A 14622-nucleotide genomic window follows, 5' to 3' on the forward strand; every position below is an offset into this window, starting at 1 on the left:
ACAGCCTATACATAAAATGTTTGATTCATTGATGAGTTACAGGCATGTGCCGCGCTCTTCTGTGAAGACTGAGTGCTGTATGCCAAGTGTTTGATTTCTTACAGCAGCTCTGGTGTCTTCATCCTTCTCTCCTACCTCCATGAGTGCATACAGCCTGAGTTCCCTGAACATGGGGACCTTGCCTCGCAGCCTCTACTCCACCAGCCCACGGGGGACAATGATGAGGCGGAGGATGAAAAAGAAGGACTTCAAAAGCTCCTGTAGGTGGTAACTGCATTTCCTCAAAAATGTGCAGTGAATGAATGGGTGGAGGAGGGGGAAGATGCAGAAAAAAAGCACAGTACCTTAATTAAACACATATAGTCTAGACAGAAGAGAGAGTTCCTGGTAGACGTAGGGAAACACAAGGGTGAAAATATTTGTCCAGTGCTAAAATGAGATGAGTAGATGCTGTCTAGCATAACTATCTCATCTGAAATTTATAAAGGAATATTTTTTTCAGACAGTGCTGGAAGAGTTTGTTATACCATTACTGAAGTGATTTTAAAATTCCTTTTTTAACTCTTCCTATGTTCATTAGGGAATAGTCAAAAGCAGATTGCTGGTAAGCTCAACCAGCTGTCACATTAGGGAAGGCAGAGCTTGCCACAGCACCTCCTAGGTAGTTCTAATGTTTACATCTACACCATGACCTGTACAGTCATTTTGGTGAGGGAGAGCACGTTACAGTGAAGACTAAATAGCCTCATTTGACCACTCTCTGGGACTCAAAGCATGGATTGCCTATGAGTCAGTCATTTCCCAAGCCAGAACAGATCTATTCAGGCTGTTCCATTTTGCATATTGCTAAGCATTCACTGGGCTGGAAAGAGTGTGGCTGTGTCTGTCGGTGCATTTTTTCCCAGACTCCATGAGAGTGCCTCCTCTCTTTTGGTTTGTCTGTCTTTGTGCAACCCACAGCAACTCAGGGAGGTGAGAACTGCTCTGTAAATCATTTGCTCTAGGTAACAGTGCTCAGAAGTCCACTCTGAAAGAACTGAGCTGCTGCACATTACAGCACTGCTGCTGTATTTTAAAGATTCCCCATGTTCATAGTAAAACCAGAGCAAACCAGCAGCTTCCAAGGCCAATCACTACAGAATTATGAGAACACATTAGAGAGGAACTGAGGTTTTGCTTTCTTGCAGTTTTTGTTGCTTGCTTGTTATTTCTTCTGTAAAGCACATATTTTTGCATAACATTTGCCTGTAAGTGCATTTTTTGTTTTTAATCCGATCAGCCATTTTTCACAGCTCATCTATTGACATGTTAGCTTCTAATGCATTCTTTTTGGTCAAGGGGGGATACTGTGTCTGTCATGCTATGGTATCAGTAGAGATCCAGCTCTTACACCTTCTCCTTTGCGCTTGAGAACCAGTAGTAGTGTTACAATTACTAGTAGTAATTGATTTGAATAGTAAAATCAATGCAAAAAATTGTTCATCAGTTGTGCTACGTTTTAGCTGTTCAACAAAGGATGAAATCCTCAAAGCTAATCTTGTTATGGATCTTGGACACAGCTGTAACTTAAATTTTTCAGATATTTTTCCTTCGAGGAAGCCTTGTCTGTGTTACCTTGAAAGACTCAAAACAAGGCCAGTGATGTGGCATTTAGGGGAACAGTCACATACTTACTGCAGCCCACCTAAAAGATTTTTCAAGTCAGAAGGCCCTGGGGATAACAAGCTGCTATGAGTAAACAAATCTCTAGATAGGAGAAGTTAGGACAAGGCCTAGTTGTGCAGTAGTTTATTACCCATTTGCATTGTGAGGTCTCGATACAGAGCATTACAAAATACCTGAAACTGGCCCCATCACTGAGTGGTCAGTGCCTCAGTACAACCTGTGACTGCATCAACAGCCCTGAACTGGAACTGGCTGTGGAGGAATTGGCTGGCCAGCCAGACTTGTTTGCTCTTTTTGTGGGTTTGCTTCTCAGCCCATGCAAAGTTCCTTACTCAGTTAGTAGACTTATACCCATACTTGTGACAGCAATAACAGCCCATTTTAGAGACCCACACTGCTCTGGACCAGGATAGAGAATGTCCAGTCCTGTATCTTTCCACTATCCATCAACAAGACTTGGAAAACCTCTCCCTTTGTGGGAGGCTCATGAGAACCAGGTAGATTGCTGTGCTTTTCATGGAAAAAGAGTAGCAGAGTCTTTAATTTTTAGTGGGATTTTTTTCTTTAATCCAGTTGGATCATTTGAGAGTTTTATTAAAGTTTATTAAATCTTTTAGAATGTTACTTAGTAATAAAAATACATAGGTTGCTATAAAGTTTTAACATTAAAATTGATTTAACAATTATTGCATTAGTTATGCAGATCCTTCTAAACATGTGGCTGTAAAAGTTGGGGGCATGCCCTGCTGCCACATGCTTTTTTTGTCGCTTGTTTTCAGGTTTTATTCTTCTTCTGCTTTTGTTTGTTTGTTTAAGGTGTGGGATTCATTGTTGGAACACTTACATTATTATTTCATTAAAGTTTAAATCCTGAAGTATTTTGCATTAGGTCCCTATTAGTGGTTGCAAACGAGCCATAATTAATACCAATTTACTTTACCAGGATTGCATATGTGGTAAAAGTTTGAGAGAGTTTTAGACATGCACAGGTGCTCTTTTCTCAACAGCTATCAGGAGGAATTGCGAATATTTTTTAATTGCTTGTAGGTCAGAGTGGGAGACTGGAGGCATAATAACCCATAGATGCACCTTGAAGCACATCTTGTTCTGCTTCTTGTATAACTGCGGGCATAAAAGTGCATAATCTTCAAATTCATGATCATGATTTGCATAACTGCAGAGCATATAGCAAACCAGCCCCCAGGAATGTTTCTAAGAGTTAGATGAGAGCTATACAAGTATGCTGGAATGTACCCCTAGCAATAGCAAGCAGTGTTCACTGGAAATACAAACACATTCATGTCCCCTTTTAAAATCAACAGCGCTGCTTCCTGGCCTGTAAAAATTCTAATCCACCAAGGAGCCAAAAAATGTCACTGTTTCTTGCTGCAGTTACTGTTGAGTTACAAACCCCAACGTGCTCTAAGTCATGGGTTTTGGTACCTGTGACATTTTACACTTTGGGTACCTGTGGCATTTAGAGTCTTAGGAAATATTGATTAAGAGACATGATTAAGAAAGGATAATTTTAATCTCTGAGAGGTTTTTTTTGTTCCTGTTTCACTTTCCTTTTCTTTTGGAGTGGAAGGAGTTCCTAATTATCATATTTAAGTGTCGACATCATCAAAATGTTTATCAGAGTGAGTTTTAAATCCTGCAGATAGTGACTTAATTTCCCCATGTTAATTAAAACTTTTACTGTCTTTATTTCAACTGAAAGTTGAAATAAATTTTGTGAGATATTTAGGTTCCTAGTAGGACATTATAAAAAGAGTAAGGAGGTTACAGAGTCAGCTAGATACCTGCTGCATGGAGGGAATAGAGGCGTAAGCGATGGGAGATAGAGATGAAGGTAACAAGCAATTGTTATATGACCTTTAAGAAAGGGAAAATTGAACTTTCCTTTGCCCTAAATTTAGATGTTTCTAGAAGGTGTCTTAGGTATTGTATTAATTTATTTGGTTTCATTATATTTTAGCCTTTGCAGCAGTGAGGGCTGGAGAAACCTATTTCTCAGATGCAGTAAATACTAAAGCTGATGGAAGTTTCTAAGAACAGATTTTTAGTATTTGTATTTGTGTATAAGCATATCTTATTGAGTGCAGATAAAAGAGTAAGAAGGAAGCTATTGAGTATCTGAAATGATTCTTAAAAATGATTCTTAGAATTCTTAGAAAGAAAACTTAAAACAAGATATGAGGAAGAATTCACAGTTACTTGGAAGAGATAGTTTTAGTGTGGGAAGGGGCTTTGCTGGAAGAAAACAGAAAATTGTGAGCTTTTTGGCAAGTGAAAAATTTTGCAAAGATCTGTCATTGCCAGCTGTGACACATCAATCAGATTTATACTAACTGATATAGAGCAAAATGCCAATGCTTGCAGCCCCATAGTGTGGGAAAATACTTATATAACCTCTGACATCTTTTTACAGTTGCACTAATACTGTCTATAATGTCAACATTTTTTTTCCCCGCATCAAAGAAAAAAAAATGCACAAGTAACCTCTCCCTCAAATAAACTATGAAATTGTACCTAATCCTTAGCAGACATGTGTATGACATGAAAGGCAATAGTTTGTCACTGGGGGAATTCAAACCATAATACAATAGACGTTTAGACAGAGGTCAGGGAGGCAAAGATGCAGTCCCTCCTTTTACAGGTAGTTTTTGTCTTGATCTGTACTGCAGCCTTTCAGAAAAGGTGTGAGTAAAGCCTGAGTTTCTCATAGAAGGGTCCCCCAGTGGCTTTGAAAGACCCCACAGAACCTTTTTTCTCACAATCCCTTGAGATACACTGGTTGGCAAAACAGGGTGGTTTCTTCAACTTCCATACATTACCCAGTTAGCCTGACAAATGGCTGACTTATGGTAAACACGTACAAGAAGAATGCATCCTTACTTCTTGCAAGCAAGCCTGATTCGTGTGCTTTGTTGCTAACTACAGTGAATGGCTGTGAGATGTTCAAAAGAGGAATCTGCCTGAATAACAGCTGGGCTTGTGCCTCCAATTGCCTTAGTTCCTGTTGAAGTTCTGCTTATCCATGCCTCCAACCTAATGCAAACAGAATTCAAGGATGTCCTGAGATTTTTGGAGTGGGGATATCAAACACATTTATTTTACTCAGAACAAGAATTATCTTTTTGCATTCCAGCATACAACCAGATGTTTTCTATTATCTTATATGCCATAACTGTTTATACATAATTTATAAACTCTAGCCTAAATTGACTTTTAAAGAGACATTTCATTGACTAGATTTATTGTAAAGAACAATTTTCTCAAAAAGCAATGAAACTTCTGCTGTATATGAATGTCTTTCCTCCTGGTCTGCTCTGTTTTATAGTGTCTTTAGCCTCTAGCACTGTTGGTTTGGCTGGGCAGGTGGTCCACACAGAAACCACAGAAGTGGTGCTGACAGCTGACCCCATAGTGGGGTTTGGGATACAGCTCCAGGGTAGCGTGTTTGCTACTGAGACCTTGTCCTCTCCACCCCTCATTTCCTACATTGAGGCTGACAGTCCGGCGGAAAGGTGAGCTCTTGGACTGACTGCTGAGTGCCTTCCATGGGCGTTCTCGGGGGCTTTGGGCTTCTTGCTCTCTTCCGTGTTGTGACAAATTGCAGGGCCTTGCTCAGTGGAGTGGGGCAAATAATACACTTTCTGTTCTGACAATGGTGTTTCATGCACTTGGTCAGCTATAAAAGAATGACAAGCACCGGTGTTCTGACCATACAGAGTCCTCCAGAAGGAGACTGGAAGCTATATTCATGCAAAACAAAACCAAAAAAAAGAAAAAATCAGAAAAACCAGTGAAGTCAAAATAGTGATAATTGAGTGTGCCAGGGGAAAGCTATAGCCAGCTCTTTTCAGTTTTGGTACAGAATCAAATCTTAGGGAGTACCAGAATTTTGACTTACTAATTATTTCAATTACATTTTTATGCTTAAAAATGTATTTAATCGTGTCATGGGAATGATAGCAGCTGCACAGACAAGCACCAGCTGCCATTTCACCTGCAGCCCAGGGTCAGAGGCACAGATGATGTCCATGGGTGGGGTGGAAGCATGAAGACCCCTCTTCCTGGGTCCCAGCACCTAGAGGGCATGACCCATACTGGGAGTGCTAGATAGTGTCGTGGTGCAAAGGGGCAGCAGCTTCTGTGCCTAGGTAGCTTGGTGAGATGCTATGCCATAATTGTCCTTCAAGGTCCGGTTAAGGTGTTTGATCAGGTGGGTCATATCAGAAACTGTGTGGCCAGCCAAACCAGGGCAGTGATCATGTCCCTGTGCTTGGCACTGGTGAGGGCACACCTCAGGTGCTGTGTTCATTCTGAGCCCCTCTTTATATGAAAGACATTGAGGTGCTGGAGTGTGCCCAGAGAAGGGCAGTGGAGCCAGTGAAGGGGCTGAAGAACTCTAACAAGGAGCAGCTGAGGGAGCTGGGGGTGTTTTATCTGGAGGAAAGGAGGCCAGGGCAGCCTTATATCTCCCCACAACTGTCTGAGAACAGGATGTAGCCAGGTGGGGATTGGTCTCTTCTCCCAGATAACACACAACAGGACAAGAGGAAATGGCCTCAAGTTGTGCCAGGGTAGGTTTAGATTGAATATTAGGAAACATTTCTTCAGTTAAAAAGGTTGTCAAGGACTGGAACAGACTGCCCAGGGAAGAAGTTCAGACTCAATTCCTGATGGTATTTAAAAGACATGTAAACATGGCAAATCAACAATGAACGGGTGGGCTTGTCAGTGCTGGGTTAATGGCAGGGCTCAGTGATGTTAAAGCATTTTCACTGCCTAAATGATTCTGTGATACTGCTGGTTCTGGTAACATGCACATCTGATGATTGTTTTGTATCGTTTTGTACCAAGGTGTGGGGTGCTGCAAATAGGAGACAGAATAGTGTCAATAAATGGTGTCCCAACAGAAGACAGCACATTTGATGAGGCCAATCAACTGCTCAGAGACTCCTCCATCACCAACAAGGTCACTTTGGAAATAGAATTTGATGTTGCAGGTATGAATGTCCTGTTATTCTGTCTTGCAAGAAAAATGAAGGAATAAATCCCAAGTACATTGCAAGTGTTAGGAATCTGAGGTAGAGGTTTTCTTCTCACATCTACACCATTCAGTTTTCAAGTGACTTATTTGAAACGTGGTTTCTTGTACAGCTTTCTCATTTCACACAGCCCTGCAGTCTACTTCTGAAAGCAAATAGAAATGACAGGTCCTGTAGTAAGATCTGGTGACTGTCTCTCCTCTGACTTATTTCCAGGCATTTTTCTGGCCTGAGATAGAAATGTTCTGCTAAACAGAGACAAATCCTCTACAGGCCAAATAATGAAATGTTTCACAAGACAGAAAATTAAAAAGGGTGGATAAACAAAAAAAACTCTTGAGGTGTTTCACTTACAGTATTAAAATAACAGAAAATTAATTTATAAAGGTCAGAAGAATCATTGTTAATTTTTCTGGTATTATTACTAATGGCATTCCTTTATTCTGTAATGTGTTTAAGCACACAGAATATACCCATGAAATCACAAATTGTGTATATCAAGTACACATTATGTGTGTGCACCACTGGATTCGTTTTTTTCCCACTAAATGTTACACCCATGGCAGTTACCTTAGTGGACAGTTAAAAATAAGTGCTAGTCCTGCAGCAGCAAAGGTCAGAAATCCTCATGACTCAATCTCCTGTCCTTTTAATTAAAAGCTGTCTGCCAGCAGTGAAATTTTCCCATGTGCTCACAGAACTTGCATATGAGCTAAAACCTGCAGTCTCAGCTGGCTGCTGGCCCATGCAATCTCCACAAATTCAGTTAAACCCTAAAAAAAATTGAGTAACCGTGAAATTACTGGTAGAGTTATAAATCATACCTCCTTCATTTTAGCACCCGTGTTTCATCCCTGCCTTGTGACTCTGGTGTGATTTCATCAACTTACATGCATAGTTCCATGCTCGTGGAATTGCTGTGCCTTATAAATTATCTAACAATTTAAATGTTTTTTAATAGAATCAGTTATACCAAGCAGTGGAACATTTCATGTGAAACTACCAAAGAAGCATAATGTGGAACTTGGCATCACCATAAGTTGTAAGTACAAGGGTTTCTTTTTCTGACCACATTTATGGGGTAATCTGCAGATAGTAGATCTTGTAGCTACAGACTAGCATTTCTTTTGGTATAATTTTTTTTTCCTTTTTCTAGCTTCTTTTACTCTTTTTCTCTTTTGAAATACTGTTCTGTAATATGTTTATACTCCCCTTCAAGTAGTTAACAAAGCCAGAAGTTTGCCAAATCTAATGTTTGACTTACTCTTTCACATGCATAGTAAATATGTAACTCCAATTAAAGTTACTTATTAAAAAGAAAATCAGAATTAGGTCCATGCAAAAGTATTATAGCAGAGTCTGCCATGGTCCCTCACAGGCTCCTGAACAGAACCCCTCTGAAGGGTCTCACAGACATGAGGACCCACATACCTAGGGTTATTTTCTGCTTCAGAACCCAGGTACATCCTCAGTCTCTAGAACGTTTGGCCAGTCCTGAATGTGCAGCTCACAGCAAAATCCCCTTTCACTGAGGATTGCAGAGATTGCTGAAGAAAGCCACAAGAGCTGGCATCAGTCTGTTTCTCAAGAAGTATTTGTTGCTGTGGTTTGAAATTAAAAGTGTTCCTATATTTATTTTGTGAGGTGAGAGTAAAACAATGTGTTAGAACTGGATTTTGACCAGGTGAACTCCAGCATACTGAATTCAGCTCTTGAGGGAAGGAAAAACAATCCATATCAAAGTTAATGGGCTTGACACTGCAGAATCTGGTGTCATTAGAATTAACATTCTTTTATGGCTGTGGCCTTTCTTAGGCTATTAGTCTTCCTTTGGAGTTTTTCATGTGTCTTGGGGCAAGATTGTGCTTTGTCTTGTATTCTCAAAGCTTTTACCAGCACAGTGGAATATGGTTAATCAAAAGTACAGCAGGGATCTCAGTGTTTAGGATTACATCTCAGGAACAAATGAGAGACACTGCAGGCCTGTTTGTTTGTGTTGCACACTTGAATGAGTGTGATACTGTTAGACTCTGTAAGATGTGATGTGATATTTGAAGCAAAATCGTAGGTCTACATGTATCTGTGCAAATGAAAATATTGAGAAATGAGAAAACCTGGAGCGAGGCTGTTCTATTTAAATGTTATTCTTAAGACTGATAAAGGTTTTTAAGGTTATTGAAAAAATATGATCTTAGTAATTTGATTTGTGTTGTTTTTTGGAATGCAGACATCTACTTTTTTTTGTCTGTAGGAATAAACTTTTAATGGAAAGCTAATGTTCTTGGAATTTAGTTTTTAGCATTGTTCTTACAAACTTTGCATGCCTTACTGATCTGGAATTTAATTTAAAAAAATTAGTGCTTTATAAAATTAGTGCTTTATATAATCAGAATAACATGTGGTTGGTCTTAGCTCTCTGCTTTTGTGAATATACTGCAGTATCTTTAACGTATTTAAATTAAATTATCTCTTCTATATAATAATCTCATTAGTAGTATTTAATTCATATAAAATTTATCTAGGATAAATTATTTACATTGTTTTAAAGGGTTTCTATTAATAACTGGTAGAAGTCTTGAATTGCTGCATGTCATGCTTGCTTTTCAGTGTTTTGCTCTGTTTTACCTAATTAACTGCTAAATAAGGCAATATGATTTGAAGAATACAAACATTTTATATTCATTTTGTCAAATTTCTGTCAGGGCACATTAGCATGCCATTGATTACTGATATTTTCAGAAAGCTATATGATTTCTTTTAAGGAACAAATACTAAAGGAAACTTGGCAGAGTTGGTATGGATGGGGGGAATGGAGGTGATCAGATTCATTCACTTGTGGGCTTGATCTCTTGAAAGGGCTAGAGACCTGTTTCATCCTCTTCCTTCTCAAGTTAATGGAGTTAATGGTAAATGAGAAAGTGCTATTAAAACATTACAGAGAAACACCTTTCTTACTTTCCATATCCCCCATTTAGTTTGGGATTTGTATAAGAAAGTCAGGAAATTACCTAATCTGACAGACAAGACAGACATTTTTTGTCAGACAGGAAGTGCAACTTCACTTTGGACTGGCATGTGAGCATTTTTCTATTTTTAAGTCCAAGAGTTCTTCTAGGTCAGCTGTTAGGAGTCAGAGATCCTAGAAGAGGAATTTATTTCTCTTTCTTGGAATTGTTTTCCATGGTAATGAGCACCAAGTGTGCTTGCACAGTTACAGCCAGGTGCTTTATTGAAGGTATATCTGAGATGACACACAACACTAAAGACAAATAAGCTAATTCATAGGCTTTGAAAAACAAGACTTGTAATAGGAGAAGAGACTTTCTTTCATTTCAGATTTATTAATTCAAGGGAAAAATAACAGAAAACATTAAAAATCCCCTTAGATGGCATAACCCCTTAAAAGCAGGAGAGAAGAAAGTTTCATGAGCATCACTGTTCATATTAATCCAGGGCTCTGAGTTTTGGATAGTTCATATCAGTTATCTCCCAGTATAGTGATCTTGCCTACTGCTGCCTTCATACACACATTGCAGTCCTATCATTTGTCCCTCAGCTCTGCACTATCTGTCTAATTTATCAATGAAAAATACTTACTGAATATAGATCTTATTTCATATTTTCATATTTTGCAAATATACGTGACCTTATATTTCATGCTTCACATATCACTAGTTTCACACCCAGTTACCTGATTAGAGCAAATAGAAGGCCTTAGTTCTTAAAATTATACCATTCAAATTAAACACAGGAGTGTTCCTGTGCATGTGATTATGCTTTTGTAGCAGAATCATTCCCTAGAAGAAGGAACATTTACAAGTAGTGCTAGTAGTACTCAAAGCTGTTCAATTTATTTGACATTGACTTGAAACCATGTAATGAATATAGATTTTATTTTCAAAGACAAAAACGTTTTTTAAAGGTTTTTGAGGCAACTGGCTACTTTATCACAGACTAATTATTTTTTTGTCAAGAACATTGAATGATGTCCAGTAAAATGACTTACTAGTGGATTCTGGTAATTGTATTTAACAGCTTTTTTTTTTTTTTTTTTCTCCTTTTCTTTTTTTCTGTCTTATGTAAGATTCTGATATCCTTACTGGTAATGAACTGCAGCACCTTGCTTCATAAATAATCTCTCTGAAGCTAATGGGACTATTCAAGGAATAAGAGGCTGCAAAGCTGGTAAGAATATCAGAATCTCACCCAAACTATCTTCAGTTTCTCTGAGTCACTTTGTCTAGCAGCTATACCATAGTCAGCTTTATTGTTTTTGTATTTCATTGGAAACAAGCTTTGTAAATACCTAAAGATACATTGACTATGAGAATTTATTTTCTAAAACATACTTCTGTGTATTTTGGGATTTCATCTGGCAAGCTCTACTTAATTTTGAAGCATTACAGGTAATTCTTTTCAAGACAGAAAAATATCAACAGATTTCTCAGCGGCTCCACATGAACCAATACTTAAGGAACAAAAGAGCTGCATCAGTGTAATTTTAAAAAACTTAATTATCTATTTATTAATCACACTATTCTTAAAAATTTGTAGTAGCTGTAAACCAGTATTGTGGATAAATGGACTGACTTTGTATAAAATATATTTTTCCATCACATGAGCATCTTCCTTTGTTTGTTCAGCAAGGAGCATTTTTTGAGGGTTTTTTTAAAATGTAACTGACAGCATTTCATTGAACTTACTTTCAAGTGGCTGGGTAAGTGTAGTAGAATAGGGTAGAGAGACCTGGGATGGAGACCAGATCAAAGAGTAGTTTAGAGACAACAAACAACTTGCTTAAGAGCAGCCATTTAGCTGCAACACTAAATTTAGTACCTGTACAACTTCATGCACTCTTCAGTCCATTTGTAGTTATTCATACAGACTCTAAGGTCTCTGCAAAGCTGAACAAGACTACCAGCTGGAACAGGGAAGAAAAAGATGAGATGAAATGAGATGAGATGAGATGAGATGAGATGAGATGAGATGAGATGAGATGAGATGAGATGAGATGAGATGAGATCTTCATTGGGCGAGGAGAGGAAACAAGTGGAAAGCTGTAACAGAGAGGCAGCAAATGAGGGGAGAGACTGAACTGTGATCAGGATTAGGGGCAGCTGGGACTTGAACAAGAAGGCTGGACATGGGTGAATGGTAAGGTGCTTTATTTTTAACAGCCTCTTAAAACCAGAAATAATTCTGAAGTGGAGCCTGGAAGCTGTACAGTGTCCCTTCAAGCTTACATTAATTGATGTGGGTATATGAACTGGTCAAAGACTGCTTTCCTTCTGGATCTCTGGTTTCTCTGCTCCCTGGGGAGAGATGAAACAGTGGTGTATAACAAAGGGGATGGAGGCTGCATAATGAGCAGGATGGAGGATTGCAGAAAGACAAAGGAGGCAATCTCATGGTCAAGGTGGTTTGATGCTACCCTGGAGAAATTAGGGTGGTTTTTCTCTTCTCTGCAAAAGACTTGTGCTGAGACAAGTCATTCTGGGAGTGGGGGGTGGAGATTTTCCACAGGTGGATGCTTGATTTTATGCAGAAATATTGAGATCATGGGGTTGCACTTACAGAAATGCTACTCGTCTGCAGCTGTTGCTGAAAATGCCAGTAGTTGTATTTCAAACATAGAAGCTGTTATATTCTACAAACTATTGTAAGATATAAAGGCATGGATATCTCAAATTGCTCACTGAAAACTGTCATACTTTGACCAAAATTTTCCTATGTTTCCTTTGCTTATCTGTAAAATCAGGGTAGTACTCAATCTTCTTGCTGTAGACAGCATTTGTTCACCAGTGTTTGGGAGACAATCTTAGCCTGTGTTAATGTGCAAAAAGGTCCAAAATTTTGGGAGGGAATTCGTGATTTTATCTCTGCAACACAACTTGAATAATTTGTAGGAAGTATGCCATGAGCACTAAACAATAACAAAATGAAGTGTGGTGTACTGCTTCTCATTGTGGGGGGATTCATTCCACACAGAGCTGTTTGGTGCCTACAAAAAGGCTTTCATTCTCCAGACCAAATAATAGCCCAGGAGAACTCTTAAAATGCTTCTGGTTCACACTTCCTCAGTTTGAAACGGTGATAACTTTGTGTGCAGCATCATAATCTTTGCATCCACATGTACTTTGTGGTTCTGCTCTTTGAGCTGTGCTCTTTCCCTCATTTTGGTTCCTCCTCTCTTCTTTTTGCAACAATAATGTACTGTTTTCTTAGTTCTGGTAATTTTGTAAGACCCTTTCATGAAAAGTATTTCAAAACTCAAACCCTAGTCTGTGGTGGATAGCCTATAACCTCAGAGTAAGGCAACCCAGAGGGCAAAAACATGGAATTAAAAAATCACCAAAGTGATACTCTAAAATTTTAACAAGATACTAATTGGTAAAACAAATTCAAAGGATTCAATTAAATGATGGAGTTTGAATGTATTTGACCCATGACATGAAAGTATGAGAAACAAGCTATGAAAAGAACATATCTTGCAAAAAGTTAATTACTGTTCTCTAAATTGCAACATAAACATTTCCTGAAAGCATGCTGGTTTAGAAAAATTTCTAAAAATTCTTCAGAGTCCTTGTATGTCTGTCTTCTGGACTTTCACATTGCATTTGAAATATGGCTCTTTAGCAGTTCTTGAACAGTTCCTTTGGACATTCAAAGGCTGTCTCAGCCAGGGCAGCTAAGGTTAACAAGACCTGTTAGCATATTGTGTTGGAAATGTCATTATTAATTTACCATGTGGTTGCTGTAGGTGAAGATCTGTCATTTTGCATCAAAGAGAAGATTCTTGAGCAGCTAAAGTAACTGACATCAGGATTTTGTAGGTGATCCTCCAATAAGGGCAGGTTTTTTTGGGTGATTGTCAGTTCAGGCCTGGGAGCCTGCTGGTACCATCTGTGAAAGAGTGCAGGGACTCAGTTCACAGAGCAGGAATGGTGTAGGCCAGTTGAAGAATACTAAATGTGCAAAACTAATTAGTGCTTTCAGGAGAGCTGAGAGTGTTTTACCACATGGCAATGTTTTATTATCAGCACACTCTTTGTTAGCAGTCCCAAAAGTCTGTCTGTGTTCACCACATGGAGCACCTCCTGGGCAGAGCAGCTGTAGGTGTTCTGCCCAGAGGTAGACAGCATGTGCCACACAGATGTCTAACAATGTGTCTTCCTCACCCTCAAATTCTAAGGTGACTGCTTGCCATATCAGATCTACAGTGCAGTCTTCTGTCAGCAAATGGATGAACCCTCCAAAACAATGCACTCAGAAAGCCACTTCAAGTAACAGTCCTCTGGAAATAGATAGTGATCACTGTTGACTTCCTCTGGTGTATTTAACTGCTTCCTAGGCAGCTGAAGGTCAAGCAAAATTGCAGAGTAAATTTCCTGACCAAGGGAAACTTGTCAAATACTTTTACACAAGTTGGTAAAGAATCGCAATGCCTGACGCTGAAGAGCAGAGTATGTTTTTAACCATGAGAGACAGATAGAAAAATTGACTATTAATGTCAGATTCTTCCAAAAAGAGATAAGTGTGCAAGGAGAGTGGTGGGAGTTTTACTAAACTGCCTGGAATTGCAGTTTGTAGTAGGCATCCCCAGTACAAAGTTAGGAAAAGTCCACAATTCTTATGGTCCGGCAGCAGTACAGGGGGGCAAGGTTACTCTCACCAAAAGAGGCACAGGTTGCTTCAGAGGAAGCAGTGAGTTACAGTAAAGCAAACAGTGGTGTGCTGTGAGCTACACCTGTGCAAACCTGCTAATAGTGTATCAGCCCAGTGGGGTGTGTGGCCACTGTCCACAGCATCAGCTTTATTGGAGTGGATTCCTCCTTCTCAGCCAGGACACCTTACCTTCATACCTCTGCCTTAAGCACTGGATGGGACACAAGTGGATGGA

At 39.1% G+C, this 14622-nt stretch overlaps 1 protein-coding gene across 5 annotated transcripts in view; it reads left to right on the plus strand.

Moving 5' to 3' along the window:
* Positions 1-14622, plus strand: part of GRIP1 (glutamate receptor interacting protein 1) — a 211918-nt gene that overhangs the window by 171382 nt on the left and 25914 nt on the right. For 3 of the 5 annotated variants that reach the window (XM_058804736.1, XM_058804740.1, XM_058804741.1), the window contains 4 exons: positions 105-260; positions 5009-5195; positions 6535-6680; positions 7684-7764. In XM_058804736.1, coding sequence (XP_058660719.1) covers positions 105-260; positions 5009-5195; positions 6535-6680; positions 7684-7764 — 570 coding nt within the window. The remainder of the gene's footprint in view (positions 1-104; positions 261-5008; positions 5196-6534; positions 6681-7683; positions 7765-14622) is intronic. The other 2 variants (XM_058804737.1, XM_058804738.1) reach the window with 1 other exon arrangement.

Source organism: Ammospiza caudacuta, chromosome 5 (assembly GCF_027887145.1).
Source record: "Ammospiza caudacuta isolate bAmmCau1 chromosome 5, bAmmCau1.pri, whole genome shotgun sequence".
Classification (NCBI taxonomy): Eukaryota; Metazoa; Chordata; class Aves; order Passeriformes; family Passerellidae; genus Ammospiza; species Ammospiza caudacuta.